Raw genomic sequence first — 15911 nt, forward strand, 5'->3', positions numbered from 1 at the left:
GCTGGGAATATGATAATGTTAAAGTTGGGTGGGGAATATGCTAATGATTTATGTTTAAATGGGCAGGAATATGCTAATGTTTCATGTTTAAGTGGGCAGGAATATGCTAATGTTTCATGTTTAAATGGGTGGGTAATATGCTAATGTTTAATGTTTAAATGGGTGGGTAATATGCTAATGTTTCATGTTTAAATGGGTGGGCAATATGCTAATGTTTCATGTTTAAATGGGTGGGGAATATGCTAATGTTTCATGTTTAAATGGGTGGGTAATATGCTAATGTTTCATGTTTAAATGGGTGGGTAATATGCTAATGTTTAATGTTTAAATGGGTGGGTAATATGCTAATGTTTCATGTTTAAATGGGTGGGCAATATGCTAATGTTTCATGTTTAAATGGGTGGGCAATATGCTAATGTTTCATGTTTAAATGGGCAGGAATATGCTAATGTTTCATGTTTAAGTGGGCAGGAATATGCTAATGTTTCATGTTTAAATGGGTGGGTAATATGCTAATGTTTAATGTTTAAATGGGTGGGTAATATGCTAATGTTTCATGTTTAAATGGTTGGGCAATATGCTAATGTTTCATGTTTAAATGGGTGGGCAATATGCTAATGTTTCATGTTTAAATGGGTGGGCAATATGCTAATGTTTCATGTTTAAATGGGCAGGAATATGCTAATGTTTCATGTTTAAGTGGGCAGGAATATGCTAATGTTTCATGTTTAAATGGGTGGGTAATATGCTAATGTTTAATGTTTAAATGGGTGGGTAATATGCTAATGTTTCATGTTTAAATGGGTGGGCAATATGCTAATGTTTCATGTTTAAATGGGTGGGAAATATGCTAATGTTTCATGTTTAAATGGGTGGGCAATATGCTAATGTTTCATGTTTAAATGGGTGGGTAATATGCTAATGTTTAATGTTTTAATGGGTGGGTAATATGCTAATGTTTCATGTTTAAATGGGTGGGCAATATGCTAATGTTTCATGTTTAAATGGGTGGGTAATATGCTAATGTTTCATGTTTAAATGGGTGGGCAATATGCTAATGTTTCATGTTTAAATGGGTGGGTAATATGCTAATGTTTCATGTTTAAATGAGTGGGCAATATGCTAATGTTTCATGTTTAAATGGGTGGGTAATATGCTAATGTTTCATGTTTAAATGGGCAGGAATATGCTAATGTTTCATGTCTAAATGGGTGGGCAATATGCTAATGTTTAATGTTTAAATGGGTGGGTTGTATGCTAATGTTTCATGTTTAAGTGGGCAGGAATATGCTAATGTTTCATGTTTAAATGGGTGGGTAATATGCTAATGTTTAATGTTTAAATGGGTGGGTAATATGCTAATGTTTCATGTTTAAATGGGTGGGTAATATGCTAATGTTTCATGTTTAAATGGGTGGGCAATATGCTAATGTTTCATGTTTAAATGGGTGGGTAATATGCTAATGTTTCATGTTTAAATGGTTGGGTTGTATGCTAATGTTTCATGTTTAAGTAGGCAGGAATATGCTAATGTTTCATGTTTAAGTTAGTCGTAGAATATGCTAATATTTAACATTTTCATGTTCAAGTGGGCGGGAATATGCTAATGTTTATGTTCAAGTGGGTGGATGGTATGCTAATTTTCATATTGAAGTGGGCAGGGAATATGCTAATGTTTGTTGTTTAAGTTAGGCGTAGAATATGCTAATGTTTAAAATTTTCATGTTCAAGTGGGCAGGGAATATGCTAATGTTTATGTTCAAGTGGGTGGATGGTATGCTAATTTTCATATTGAAGTGGGCAGGGAATATGCTAATGTTTGTTGTTTAAGTTAGGGTTAGAATATGCTAATGTTTAAAATTTTCATGTTCAAGTGAGCGGGAATATTCTAATGTTTCATGTTTTAAGCTGCGGTCACATTAGAGTTTGAGCATGCGATATTCTGTTGTACAGCGCTGCGAAAAGGGGTGGGATTAAATAAGCTTATTAGCCATTTTTAAAAGCAAGCGATTGCTCCATGTTTAAGTTGGGTATAGAATATGCTAATATTTAACATTTTCATGTTTAAGAGGGCAGGAATATGCTTATGATTCATGTTCAAGTGGGTGGGAAAATGATAATGTTTTATGTTCAAGTGGGTGGGGATTATGCTAATGTTTCATGTTCAAGTGGGCAGACACTTTGCTAATGTTTCATGTTTAAGTGGGGCGGAGAATATGCTAATATTTCATGTTAAAGTGGGTGGAAAATATGCAAATGTTTTGAGTAAAGTTCATGCATGATGCTAACTAATTGAGCTACAGAAATATGTAAAGTTTATACTGTTATGATTATCCATCACAGCAATATTGAGATAAGAAAATAAGTTAATGGATCCTGCATTTCTGTATCTGGATCCATATTCATGCAATTAGCAGAAGCTTTAATCCAAAGCTGATGTTTCAGACTGCTGGAGGCCACAGCTCTGCAGTTTATGACCGATCCTATTAAACACTCCTGATCCAGCTCATCCAGTCATTCAGGCATATTTTAAAGCTACAGGGTGTGTGTATTGAGGTAGAAATAAGCCCAGCAGGGCTGTTTGTCACCCCTGATCTGAAGCAAATTGCATTGTGCTAAAGGCATATTTCATTTCACATCAATGCATTCACTGGGAATCGAACCTCAAATCTTGGGCTTGTGTGATGTTGTATATTTTATTATTATCCTCTATCATGGGAACCCCACAGACTCCTTTTGCAGCTAAACTAATAATCTCAGAGCAGAGTGCTGCAGTGCTGCATTGTGCTGTGTTGTGGTGTTGTATTATGCTGTGTTGTGGTTGGTGTTTACAGGCATGCAGCTGTTAATGGAAAAGCATGACGTCATCACCAAAGAACCTCATGAAACAAATCATTCTCAAACCACCAGAGAGAAGCCCAGGGCTGTTTGCAGACTCACATCCTCTGTGTGTCAATCATGATTGACTTTTCCTTCAGTGAGGTCTGAAGACAGAAACTGAAGGACCGAGATGAGTGATCAGACCACAGGAGCATCACATCCTCTGAACTGAACTCCACAAACACTGACTGATCTCTGCTTATAGCTCATCTCATTCATTATACCTCCACTGTCTATAATCAGAGACTGATTAAATATCATGCTGAGTTTTAATCGAACTTTTCTCGGAGTAGTTTGAGTTCAGTCAACTTAACAATGAGTCGGCTCGTACCATTTTAAGTGAGCGCGGTAATCCATATATCTTAGTGTTATTTATTTATGTAACGTAATGATCAGTCTACGTAACACTCATTACATGCTTTGTCTGTTTATAAAACATCACAGTGTTTTTGTATTAAATAATAAATCATGTCTCCCCCCCCTACGGAAACGAAAGTGACTCAGTCCAAGCGATTTCGTTTGAGTCGGATCTTTACGATAATTCAGTTGAACCGATTCTCAATGAGCGCTGTATTAGTGGGACTTCAAAGGTTGCAGCGGTTGACCGTTCAAATGAACCGACTCGTGTTTCTATCTGCAGTTCAGTCGGTTCGACGCTCATTAGAAGTTTGTGAAGTGTGTGTTCGGCGATCTGACTCGAGCTGTGGTGAGTTACAGCTTATTTACTTCATATATGAGTGATTAAAACGGTGTTAACTGAGTTTGAATCATCCGCGAGAGGAAAACTGACAATAGAAAGTTTATGTGAGTGTGAGAACATGAGTGTTTGAGGCGATCAGGAACTTCAGCGAGTCATTTTGGCAGGTGTAAAAACAACAGCAGCATAATAATAATATTTCAGTTACAAACTTCTTTTTTTTCCACATGATCAGTGTTAACTTACTCGACTATACATCATACTGAATGAGCTCCACATTCATATATTGTTTATATTGTGTATATAATCGTGCCATATATGTATGCCACATATGTATATCTCTCAAAACGTCGTATTATTTGTAAACTAAACTGAATTTAAAACACAAAGGTCAAGTTTAAAGTGTTATTTGTTGCAGGGTTTACAATGTCAGTCAATTTGATTGAGAATCGAGTGGTGTTATCCTATGTGAACTTGATATTGTCGTGGTAAACAACCAAAACAAACAACAAAAGCATTGTAAAACTACTTCTGTTTGGTTTTTGTCGATCAAAATAATTGAGTTTTGTGTAAATATTAGACTTAATCGGTGTCAGAAGTTTTTTGGGGGAGAATGATGTTCTCTACTTGGGGAGCTCACTAGGTTGTGAATCAACCACCAAGTGTACAGTGAGAAATTATAGAGGTAAAGTTGTTTTTATTTTCGCACATTTGGACTTCAACCTTAATAATGTAATTTCATAAAAGAATAATTTGCCAACGACTATCAAAGTACAACATTGTACACAGTCAAATAAACAGTGTTAATGTTGTTTTCCAGTCATATTTGCATGCTAATTCTGATCGAATATTTAAAGTTACACGGTAAACAATATAGAGACTATGGAACAAAATCAATGCCTAAAGTCTTGAATTAAAAAGCTTGTTGAATATCACAAACTGAAAAAAATAATACACCGTATTAACAAGTTCTTGCATTTTAATGACTTGAATTCCTGGGTTTGTATTTTTAGGTCCTGAAATTTAACATATCTGTTTATTTAAGCTTTGAATATTTCAACGAAAAATATTTCAAACACGTTTTCATACTTAAAAATTCAATAATTCATATTCAATTTTCAGATTTCACTTACAAAATATTCAATACTCTTTAAAAATACGATGTATAATATTCAAAAGGTCATTTTCAGTTCATTTTATTTCAGTTCAAATATTCGCTTCCATAAATTCAGTGGATCAAATTCGACTGTTAAAATTCAACATTACATCCGGGAACTGCAGGAGAAGCAATAGATTGCAGATTGAAGATCGCCAGCTGCTCTAGCTTTCACCAGCAGGTGGAGATGGAATGTAAGATTTTTAACCCAGTAAACAGGCGAGAAAAAGGCTATTAAAGGCACAAAAGTAGCATTTAATATTAATATCAATGCCTTGGACATTATAAATGATAAAAAGTGTGAGTAAAATGAGTAAATGAGGTTTTAGTCATCTATATTTGCCCTTATGTAACGGAAGCCAGCTGGTGATCGCGTAAAGCTCACTCCTCGGATCCAGGGACAGACGTTGTTCTGCAATCTTATCGGAGCTCGTCTCCCATGCCGGCTCGCTCCCTGCTCGGACCGGTGCAGTTACTTGCACATAAACCGTCTTTTGATGAATATGATGTTACACATTGTCTATCTTTATTGACTCTTTCTTCCATAGACGCGAAGTATTATATTGACAGCTAAAGAATATAAACGTAAGAGAAACAGGAGAGGAAATAGGCTATAATAACAATAATACAACATAGATAAACATTGACAGGGCTAAGAACAATTACGAACAAAGATATTCAAAACCAGAGAGATTTTATGAGAATGTCACACAAAACAGTTTACTTGGAACTGTAAAACAGTGTTCAGGTATGATTTAAGGTTGGTTATGGATGGGGCGTCTAATTTAAAATAATTTAACATAACGTGCGAATGCATTAAAGGAGCGTCTTCAGTTATTATTTAAACGCAGCTATGTCAGGATTGGGATAGGTTATATAATTTCATTATTTAAATTATGATTGTTAATATTAATATTTTATGAGATGTATTTGGGCTATTGCGCTTAAATAAGTCATCCGTGATTCTAAATTAATATTTCTATTTATCCTTTGTAGCTATCACTTTGATATCGTCTTTCTCTTCTTTTTTCCTATTTTTTATAGTTCTGCCACGGTTACGTTTGCAAAATGTCTTTAGTTTGTCCAGAATATTGCTTTTCCACTAAAATAGAGACGAAGCAGAAGGAAAATGAATGAATTGATGAATGAATGAAATGATTAACGTTTTTATGCATGTGCGGTGTGGCTTGCACACGACAAAGACGAACGAGTGGCCGCGAGCTCCGGTGGCCGGTCAGAGCCAGCACCGCATATCAAACTGGTTAAGAGATGCTGGATGGCTGCCAATATATGATAGGAATTCTTCCAAAGTTTCAGATGATATCTGGGCTTGTGCATAATAATGTAAAATAAAAGTGAAAGTCATGACATTTGGCCAAGCATAAGAAGCCTACAAGAGTGTTTCGATTATTATCATGACATGTCATGCTTGGGCTTATATGAATAACACCTCGCTGTTTACCATTTCCGAAAGTGGAGCTGACGTCGGCGCGAAATTGCTTGTACAATTGTAAAAAGAGTGATGAATATTAATGGATTTCTTATATCTGTAATTTCTGATAATATAATTGATTTAACTAGTGTGAGAGTATCCAACATTCATTTAGCAAAAATGCATCCAGAATCCTAAACCAATAACTTTGTCAAGCAAAAATTATGATTTTATAGGCTACTGATTTTTTTTAAACAAGAAAAAAGAAACTATTAGCTACCCTAGCAATTGTTTATTTAAATATGATCATCTCAAAATATAAAATAAAAACATAATGATTTGACTTTGTGAAATCATAAAACACACTTGCAGAAAAGAGTTAATAGAATAAATGAGCAAATACATTCTCTCCAGTAGATGGCGATTACAGCTCAGTAATAATCCCATGATTTGCAGAAACCACTTAACCACGCATGTCAAACCACGCATTCTAAACATTAATCTTATGAAACTAGCTGAAGTGACAACTATATTAAATTTAAACCAGTTTAAACAAGTTTATATGTTTAATAACTGCAAAAAAGATCAACATTGCTAATCATAAAATACAAACGGTTGCTGAAAAGTTATAAATAATGGTTTTCTCATTTAATATTGAAAACAAATTAAAGTCAGTTATGACTTATTTAAGCGCAATAGCCCAAATACATGTCATAAAATATTAATATTAACAATCATAATTTAAATAATGAAATTATATAACCTATCCCAATCCTGACATTCTGTGACATTCTCATAAAATCTCTCTGGTTTTGAATATCTTTGTTCGTAATTGTTCTTAGCCCTGTCAATTTTTATCTATTTTGTATTATTATAGCCTATTTCTTCTCCTGTTTCTCTTACGTTTATATTCTTTAGCTGTCAATATAATACTTCGCGTCTATGGAAGAAAGAGTCAATAAAGATAGACAATGTGTAACATCATATTCATCAAAAGACGGTTTATGTGCAAGTAACTGCACCGGTCCGAGCAGGGAGCGAGCCGGCATGGGAGACGAGCTCCGATAAGATTGCAGAACAACGTCTGTCCCTGGATCCGAGGAGTGAGCTTTACGCGATCACCAGCTGGCTTCCGTTACATAAGGGCAAATATAGATGACTAAAACCTCATTTACTCATTTTACTCACACTTTTTATCATTTATAATGTCCAAGGCATTGATATTAATATTAAATGCTACTTTTGTGCCTTTAATAGCCTTTTTCTCGCCTGTTTACTGGGTTAAAAATCTTACATTCCATCTCCACCTGCTGGTGAAAGCTAGAGCAGCTGGCGATCTTCAATCTGCAATCTATTGCTTCTCCTGCAGTTCCCGGATGTAATGTTGAATTTTATCAGTCGAATTTGATCCACTGAATTTATGGAAGCGAATATTTGAACTGAAATAAAATGAACTGAAAATTACCTTTTGAATATTATACATCGTATTTTTAAAGGGTATTGAATATTTTGTAAGTGAAATCTGAAAATTGAATATGAATTATTGAATTTTTAAGTATGAAAACGTGTTTGAAATATTTTTCGTTGAAATATTCAAAGCTTAAATATACAGATATGTTAAATTTCAGGACCTAAAAATACAAACACAGGAATTCAAGTCATTAAAATGCAAGAACTTGTTAATACGGTGTATTATTTTTTTCAGTTTGTGATATTCAACAAGCTTTTTAATTCAAGACTTTAGGCACTGATTTTGTTCCATAGAGACTGTGCGAATATAAAACTAACTTTACCTCTATTGAGAAATTACATTTATTTATATGGGTTTAAAACCACCTGATGTTTGCAAATGTCTTTATTTAAGAATATTGATACTACTTCAAATAAAGTCATAGTTGTACTACCATAGTATGTTTTACTTGGAGTTTGTTAGCTTCTTTAACTTAAACACCTAAAATCTAGAATTTAAATATGATATATTTACTGTGTAACATCCAAAGTCTTTTTGTTATTTGTTGATGCACAGACAAGCTGTCTAGGTAGGGAGCTCAGCAATATTTAAACAGCCCAAAAGTGAAAATTCAGGATTATTTGCCACACATTTCATAGGCTTGTGTTAAATTTGAACTAGAATCTGATTTTTATATTTTAATCATTTTGTCTTTGCTGGTCTTTCATTATTTTAATTTCAACCATATCTTATATCCTGTCTGAAAATGTATTTAGATGCAGATGATGTACTTTAATATCGAAGTATTTGGCGATGTTATAGTGGATTGCTGATGCACAAACAACGAGGAGGAGGCAGGAAGCATTTAAAACAGATGAAAGTCTCGTTTTTTCTCTGCAGAAATGAATGCGTGCATTTATGGGAATGAGATCAGAATACAATTAAAGTGCGATCTGAAAGGATGCTTGTGTTTTAGTTTGAATGAATTCTGGCAGATATTGTGTGTCATTCGTCATGCGCTGCAAACCGAACAAAACCCATTGTGTCTGATTCAGTCTTTGCGTTCAGGTGAATGAATGTGAAGCTTCTGCTGCTGCTCTTTACCCCTTTACCTTATTTTTTTGTCTGGTTTCTTGTCCAAATATATCAATAAATATTTTCTAGACAAGCAAAACATGTAGTCTTGTTTTAAAGAACAATATGTCAAAATTAAGTGAGTTTTTAATTAAAACAAAGTAAATAATTAGCCAATTAGGATAAGTGAAATAATCAAATGCCAAAAGGAAAAACTAGATTATTATTTTTCCCCCGATTGGCAGATTATTTTGCTTGTTTTAATTAAAAACTCACTTAATTTTGACTCATTATTTCTGAAAACACCACAGTATGATTTGCTTGTCTTGAAAAATGTCTTGATTGAAGAATTCTGAGACATTTGGACTCGAAACAAAAAAAACAGCTCAGCATTTTCTGCAGTGTGCTCATTATTTCCTTCATTTCCAGAGCGGTTTCTGTGTAATGTGACCCTCTACTCTACTTTTTCCTGCAGTTCCAGATGTGCTCGAGTAATCTGATCTGTTTCTGGCTCTTCTGTTTGCTGTTCTCACACAATGGCCGTGTCTTATATAAATCCCCCTCCCCTGGACTTGTTTCAAACCACATATTCATCCCCTAGAGAGCCGTATGAGCACTCCCACACTCGTAATGCAGTCCACTCTCAGTCTCTCAGTGCAGTTTAACATCTGTTGTGCATTAATGCATTCGGCAGATGCTTTCATTTACATTGCATTCAGGCTGTACACTACATTTGTCCACTGCCTTGTTAGAAGCAAAAGTAGTTCATGAAGTGTCTTTTATTCAGTACTTTACTCTGAGGTCTACTTATTATATATAAGGACACCTATTATGCAGAAATCACTTTTATGTGGGGTTTAAGACCTAGGAGACAAATGAGCAGAGTGGAGGTGGATCAGATAAAGTGGTCAGTTTGGTAGATCAGAAGTGACGCATTCAGAAAAATAAGTAAGGATTTGAATTCAGAGATATTATTAGCAGAGCGGAGTGAGCGTGGTAGAGTTCCAGAGTTTGGGTGCAAGAACACTAAATGATCTGTCCCCCATTGAAGAGAGGCGATACCGAGGGACAGCCAGAAGGCCAGAGCCAGCAGAACATAATGAACGAGTTGGGGTGTAGGGGACAGGCATGTTGCAGAGATAGAGGGGTGCTAGGCTATTTAGGGATCTAAATACAAGGAGGAGAATGAAATGAATGCTTTTCTTGGGTTTTTTATCCGATGAATCAAAAAAAATTATCGACAGATTAATCAATTGTTAAAATAATCATTAGTTGCAGCCCTAGTGTGTGTGTGTGTGTGTGTGTGTGTGTGTGTGTGTGTGTGTGTGTGTGTGTGTGTGTGTGTGTGTGTGTGTGTGTGTGTGTGTCTTAAGATCTGTTAAGATCTTCTATGGAACGATTTTGAAATGTCTTTTGACCACAGACTGATGTAAACACTGATGTCAGTGCCAGGAAAACACACACACTCTGCTTCTTGTTTTCTTCATCAGCTTAGTGTTTCCATAAGTTTTCCCCCTGTAACTCATCTCACACACACACACAAACTCTGTCTGTTGATTTTTGTATTTGGGAGTGTGTGCACTTATATGTGTGTGTCTGTGTGTATGTTAGTGTGTGTGCATTCTTGTGTGTGTGTGTGTTTGTATTTTTTTTATGTTACTGTGTACGTGCGCATGCTTATGTGTGCATGTGTGTGTGTATGTGTGTGTGTCTGTGCTTGCGCGCATATGTGTATGTGTGTTTTGTGTTTGTGTGTGGACATGCTTTTATGTACGTGTTTTTGTGTGTGTGCATGTGCGCACTTGTGTGTTTATATTAGTGTGTGTGACTGTATTTTGTGTTTAAGTGTGTGTGTGTGCGTACTTATTTGTGTATCTGTCTGTGTATGTTAGTGTGTGTGTGTGCATTCTTGTGTGTCTCTGTGTGTATGTCCTTATGTGTGTGTTGGTGTATTTTTTGTGTGTGTGTGTGTGTGTAGCTTTAGAGGAGCAGCAGCTCGTGTTCCTCTAGTTTCCTCTACTGATTGTGTCATTGTAAGTGTTGTGCTGTTGGTTAATGAAGGTTTGAAGATAAAACATCACATTTGTTGTGTTCAGGTGAAACTTGACTACATGTATACACATATAAAGCAAATTAAATACACCATATCTTCAAATAACTTTACTAAAACTACAGTGCCAAATCATGGGATAAAATGTCTGACAAGATGTTTGGGTTTTGGACAATAAAAGTAAACTAAACTCAACCGCGGAGACATGTTAGTGGGCATTATGCGGAAAATCAAGTGTTTTTACATTAAATTAAGTGAATAAATTCAATGCAGATAGAAAAGAAGTCGTTTTATCACACTCGTCCTGTGTTTTATCTTTAACACTTTTATTTTAGCTGATGTTTTTGTATTTTTTTTGTATTTTTGTTTGTTTGTTTGTTTGTTTGCATGATTTTTCAGAGTTTGTAAGTCTGTAAACACACTGAGTTGTTCACCGTGGTATCAGCGCAGTAACTTTATTGAGCTGATAAAGAGTGCCACACCTTCAGATCTCCATACAGCCGAGTGTGTGTCGAATCTCAGACAGGTTTGAACATGATAAGACTCTAATCTCTGGCATTCTTCTGTGTGTGTGTGTGTGTGTGTGTTGAGCAGCAGGATGAGCATCAGGTGTGTGTGTCCGTGAGCTGCAGGAGTGATGGCCGGCAGGGTCAGCTTCGGCTCTGATCTGCACACCGATGTGGAGTGAGTCTCTTTACACTGTTTTACTGCGCTCTGTGTGTGTGTCTGTCCATTTATTCTGTGTTTTACTTGTGTGTTTGTGGGGGTGATCTGCTCACGGTGAGTCTTTTACTGCGTCATCAGCAGCACTTACTGTGTGTGTGTCGGTCTATTTTTTTCTCTGTATGTATTTGTGTGTTTATTTGCGCGTGTGTGTGTGTAGGAGTTTTATTTTTGTCTGCTTTTATGTGTGTGTGTGTGTGTGTGTGTCAGTCAGTCTGTTTGTATCCGTGTTTTAAATGTGTGTTTGTCCATGTGTGTATATATTTGTGTGTGTGTGTTTTACGTGTCTGTTTATTCATGTCTGTATGTGTGTGTTTGTGTCTTTGTGAGTGTGTTTGTGTCTGTGTTTTATGTGTGTGTGATTGTGTGTAAATGTTTACCTGTGTGTTTCTGTCTGTGCATGTGTGTGTTCACATGTTCGTATCCATGTTTGAACTGTGTGTGTGCGTGTGTGTGTGTGTGTGTGTGTTTGTGTGTGTGTTCGTATGTTTGTATGTCTGTTTTACATGTCTCTGTGTGTTTTATGTGTGTGTGTGTGTGTGTGTGTTTTGTGTGCATTTGTTATTGTGTCTATTAGTGTGTCTGTTTGTGTGGTTGTGCACAAGTCTTTGTGTGTGTGTGTGTGTGTGTGTGTGTGTGTTTGTGTGTGTTTGTGTGTTTTGTGTGGATTTGTTATTGTGTCTATAAGTGTGTCTGTTTGTGTGGTTGTGGTCAAGTCTTTGTGTGTGTGTGTGTGTGTGTGTGTGTGTGTTTATGTATAGTGTGATTATTTAATGAACTAAATACTATTACTATTAATACTACTGCGTGCGTGTGTGTGTGTGTGTGTGTGTGTGTGTGTGTGTGTGTGTGTGTGTGTGTGTGTGTGTGTGTGTGTGTGTGTGTGTGTGTGTGCGCGTGCGTGTAGGAGTCCGGCTGATGAAGATGGGGTTCATGACTCGTTCTGTCAGCTGATCGAGGAACAGTGTTACGGTCGTCATGATGATGGGATGGAAATGACCCCGCTTGACCCTGACGTGGAGGACGAAAGCAGAGGTCAGATCCATAACCGCCCACTTACACAACAACAGCCAATCAGAATACAGCTCACTGGTGTTCTTTGTATAAGGTTAATGTGTGTGTGTGTTTGTTTGTTTGTGTATATATGTGTGTGTGTGTGTGTTTCTCAGATGATGTGGTGTATCTGGACGGTCCGGCTCGTAATTGGTCAGAGAGTCTCAGTGATGCGCCGCAGCAGACGGATAATCTGATTGGAGAGCGCTGGTCATCTGACACACTCAAAGTGCTGTCCTCCATGCCCAGCCGCACCATCGGTCAGTGTGTATGTGTGTGTTTGCATAACATCAGAGATGTATTTAAATGACAATATTTTGTATATATAACGTATTTCCTCGCCCCCTGTATTGATTAATATGCACATATTAACGTGTCTACTTCAGTGAAGCATATAATAATATCCACAGAACAGGATTTGCAAAGAAACTGTGATGAAAGCTCTGTTCAGCTCTCTGTGATCAGCTGCTGCTTAACAATCAGTTTCACAAGGTTAATATGTGTTTAAATCAGAGCATGTTTGTAATGAAGATGGTCAAATCGCTGTAATTCAGAAGCGCTGGAATCAGCACAGCTGTATGGTGTCAGTACTAGAGATGCACCGATCCCGATACCAAAACTCTGAGTATCGACCGATACAGACCTAATCCTGATACTGTGCCTTTATACAGTGTCTATATTTCTTGTGATAAACTTTAAATAATAAATCTTCTTCAGTCATATTATCAGACCTATCGGCCTGCTGTTCACGAGAGACAGCACAATCTAGCTAAACATGATGCTTGCTGTAAACTATAGGCTCCATTATTTGAGCATTGGTTATGACGGTGATCTGCTGTGTCCAGCTTATTTTTCCTTTTAAATATTAAGATTTTTCTTTGAAATCTGTACTAGGCTACCACTTTTGACATATATTGATCATGCATGCCGCTATATTTAGCTTATTTTGGCACATTTAAAATGTGTGGTTGTGAAATAATTATTTCTTTTTGGTGTGATCAGAGATAGATTTGGTAAATCCTTAATTTTGAGCCCTAAAAAAAGTCTTGTGAAATAAAACTGATTGCAATCCAACACAACCCATTGGCTCATGCACACTGAGCAAGCTCACACACAAAGTAAAATGAATGAGGAGGCATGTGGACATAACACAACAACTAAATCAAGTCATTCAGCATGCCAAAATCACATTTATTCATGTTAAATATATTCTCCAAACAAGGAAACTGTGGCTAGTGAAAATGGCGAGTGGCTAGTAACTTTGGAAATCTAGTAGCCACAGTGGCTGGTGATCAAAAGAGTTAATATCAAGTCCTGTGTGTAATCGTTCATGTCAAAGGGTTAAGGGGGTGTGTGTGTACGTGCGTGAATAAGGTGTGTGTGTGTGTGTGTGCGTGTGTGTGCTTGTGCGTGTGCGCGTGTGAATGAGAGAGAGAGAGCTTTGTCTGTTTGTGTGTGCTTGGTGCTTATGTGTGTGTGTTTATACACAAAGCTTGTTATAGGCTGTCTGGACTCTGTAAAGCTGGGTGGTTTTCGGCTTTGTTCTCCCCCCGCTCTTTAGTGGGCGCAGCGGGTAAAAAACAGGACGGGTCGGGCAGCGGGACAACAAATGCTGAATATAAGCGGGAGCGGTCGGGTTCAGGCGAAAACCTGGCGGGAGAGGGCGGGTGCAGGATTCAAAATTTAGTCCCGCGCAGATCTCTACTGTGGTGTTTAAGACTCATAATCTCTGCTTCCTCTATCACTGACTGCTGTTTATCTGACCTGATGACCTAGAGACACACACACACACATATAAGAAAGGTGGGCGGAAACACAACCAGCCAATTTGCATTTAAAGGCACAGGCTACACAATCAGCCACACTGTCCTCTGACACCAGTATCCCCATGTTCAGCAGGGTGTACTAAATGATCTGACGGGTATTTAGAGCTGAAACTGTACACAAACACTTTCTGGAGACACCAAAGACGGATCTTACATCTTGTGAAAGGGGTTAAAGAGGAGCATTTTAAGCTGAATACTAGTGTCTAGAAGAATATCTAGTCTAATATATGCACTGTCATCATGACAAAGAGAAAATAAATCAGTTATTAGAAATGAGTTATTAAAATAGTCATGTTTAAACATCCTTATTAACCTATAGTGAAGCCTCTAAATGTCACATTAAGCTGAACACTAGTGTCTTGAAGAATATCTAGTCTAATATTATTTACTGTCATCATGGAGAAGAGGAAATAAATGTGTTATTGAACATCTTCTGTTTCTGAATGTGTTGAACAGGGCGCAGTCGAGGCGCGATCATCTCTCAGTATTATAACCGCACCATGCAGCTGCGCAGACGCAGGCAGAGCCGGCCATCCATCCAGCACTTCCCTCACTCCGCACGGCCCAGCATACGAGGGTACGGCGTGGAGACAGACGGTGCCGGCTTCCAGGAGGAAGGTGAGACACTGAGGCTCCAGGAGAGTCATTAGCTGTGTTTCCATCCACCTATTTTATGTGCGTTTTGCAAATGCGCATAAAAAAAACAGTTGATGGAAACGCCATGATGCGCATAAATTTTGAAAATGCGCATAAAAAACTTATGCGCCTAACTGGGTAGGATAAACTTATTATTGGATAAGAAAAGATGCTCATAAACTGCGATGGAAACACTTTTACCGCACAAACTCCAGCATGCACATTAAAAAGGTGATGTGATTTTGTTAAAAGAGATCATGTGATGCTTAAATTGTGTGTGAATGGACAAAACATCTGACTGAGCACATTATAAAACATCTGAAATGTTGTTTTGGTCATTATAAAACGCTTCACCATTTCAGTATTAATGTTATTATATTATTAATGACCTCCAGAATCAAGAGCGCCTGTGCTCCGCGTCTGACACCTTCAAACGCCACTGCGCGCTCACTGCAGGTCAGGATTGTCTTCTGAGGCGCATTCATCTAGAACAGATTGATGCAGCTTCTCCTACTGCAGCAAAAGCAGTTTTACTGTTCATATTTGGCGCCAGTTCATCAGGAAGTGGCGATTTTGTTCGCTTTGACTCGTTGGATGGAAACGCTGCTTCGTTCGCACAACTTTTATGCGATAATCCAGTTTGGCGCATAAAGTTTATTCGCATTTTTGGATGGAAACACAGCTAATAACTGCCTGAACACTGTGCAGATTCACTCTATTGAATAACTTGCAGCAGATATCTGGCAATCATTCGCCCTCTTTTTATTCTTCTCCAAATATTTCCTAAATGATGTTTCTCAGATTCAGGAAATGTTCACAGTGTTTCCTCTAATATTTGTTCTTCTGGAGAAAGTCTTATTTGTTTTATTTGGGCTAGAATAAAAGCAGTTTTTAATTGTTTTAAAACCATGTTAAGCTCAATATTATTCACCCC

General features: G+C 37.2%; 2 protein-coding genes across 3 annotated transcripts in view; one reads left to right on the forward strand and one right to left on the reverse strand.

The window, feature by feature from the left end:
- Positions 1-15911, reverse strand: part of tomm20b (translocase of outer mitochondrial membrane 20b) — a 575852-nt gene that overhangs the window by 508814 nt on the left and 51127 nt on the right. The window lies entirely within an intron of this gene.
- Positions 3540-15911, forward strand: part of tmc6b (transmembrane channel-like 6b) — a 31434-nt gene continuing 19062 nt past the window's right edge. The window contains 5 exon segments of one of the 2 annotated variants that reach the window (NM_001442144.1): positions 3540-3684; positions 11334-11423; positions 12370-12497; positions 12632-12775; positions 14798-14959. In NM_001442144.1, coding sequence (NP_001429073.1) covers positions 11377-11423; positions 12370-12497; positions 12632-12775; positions 14798-14959 — 481 coding nt within the window. In that variant the 5' untranslated portion in view covers positions 3540-3684; positions 11334-11376. 2 annotated transcript variants of the gene reach the window in all.

Source organism: Danio rerio, chromosome 11 (genome assembly GCF_052040795.2).
Source record: "Danio rerio strain M-AB ecotype USA chromosome 11, GRCz13ab, whole genome shotgun sequence".
NCBI lineage: Eukaryota > Metazoa > Chordata > Actinopteri > Cypriniformes > Danionidae > Danio > Danio rerio.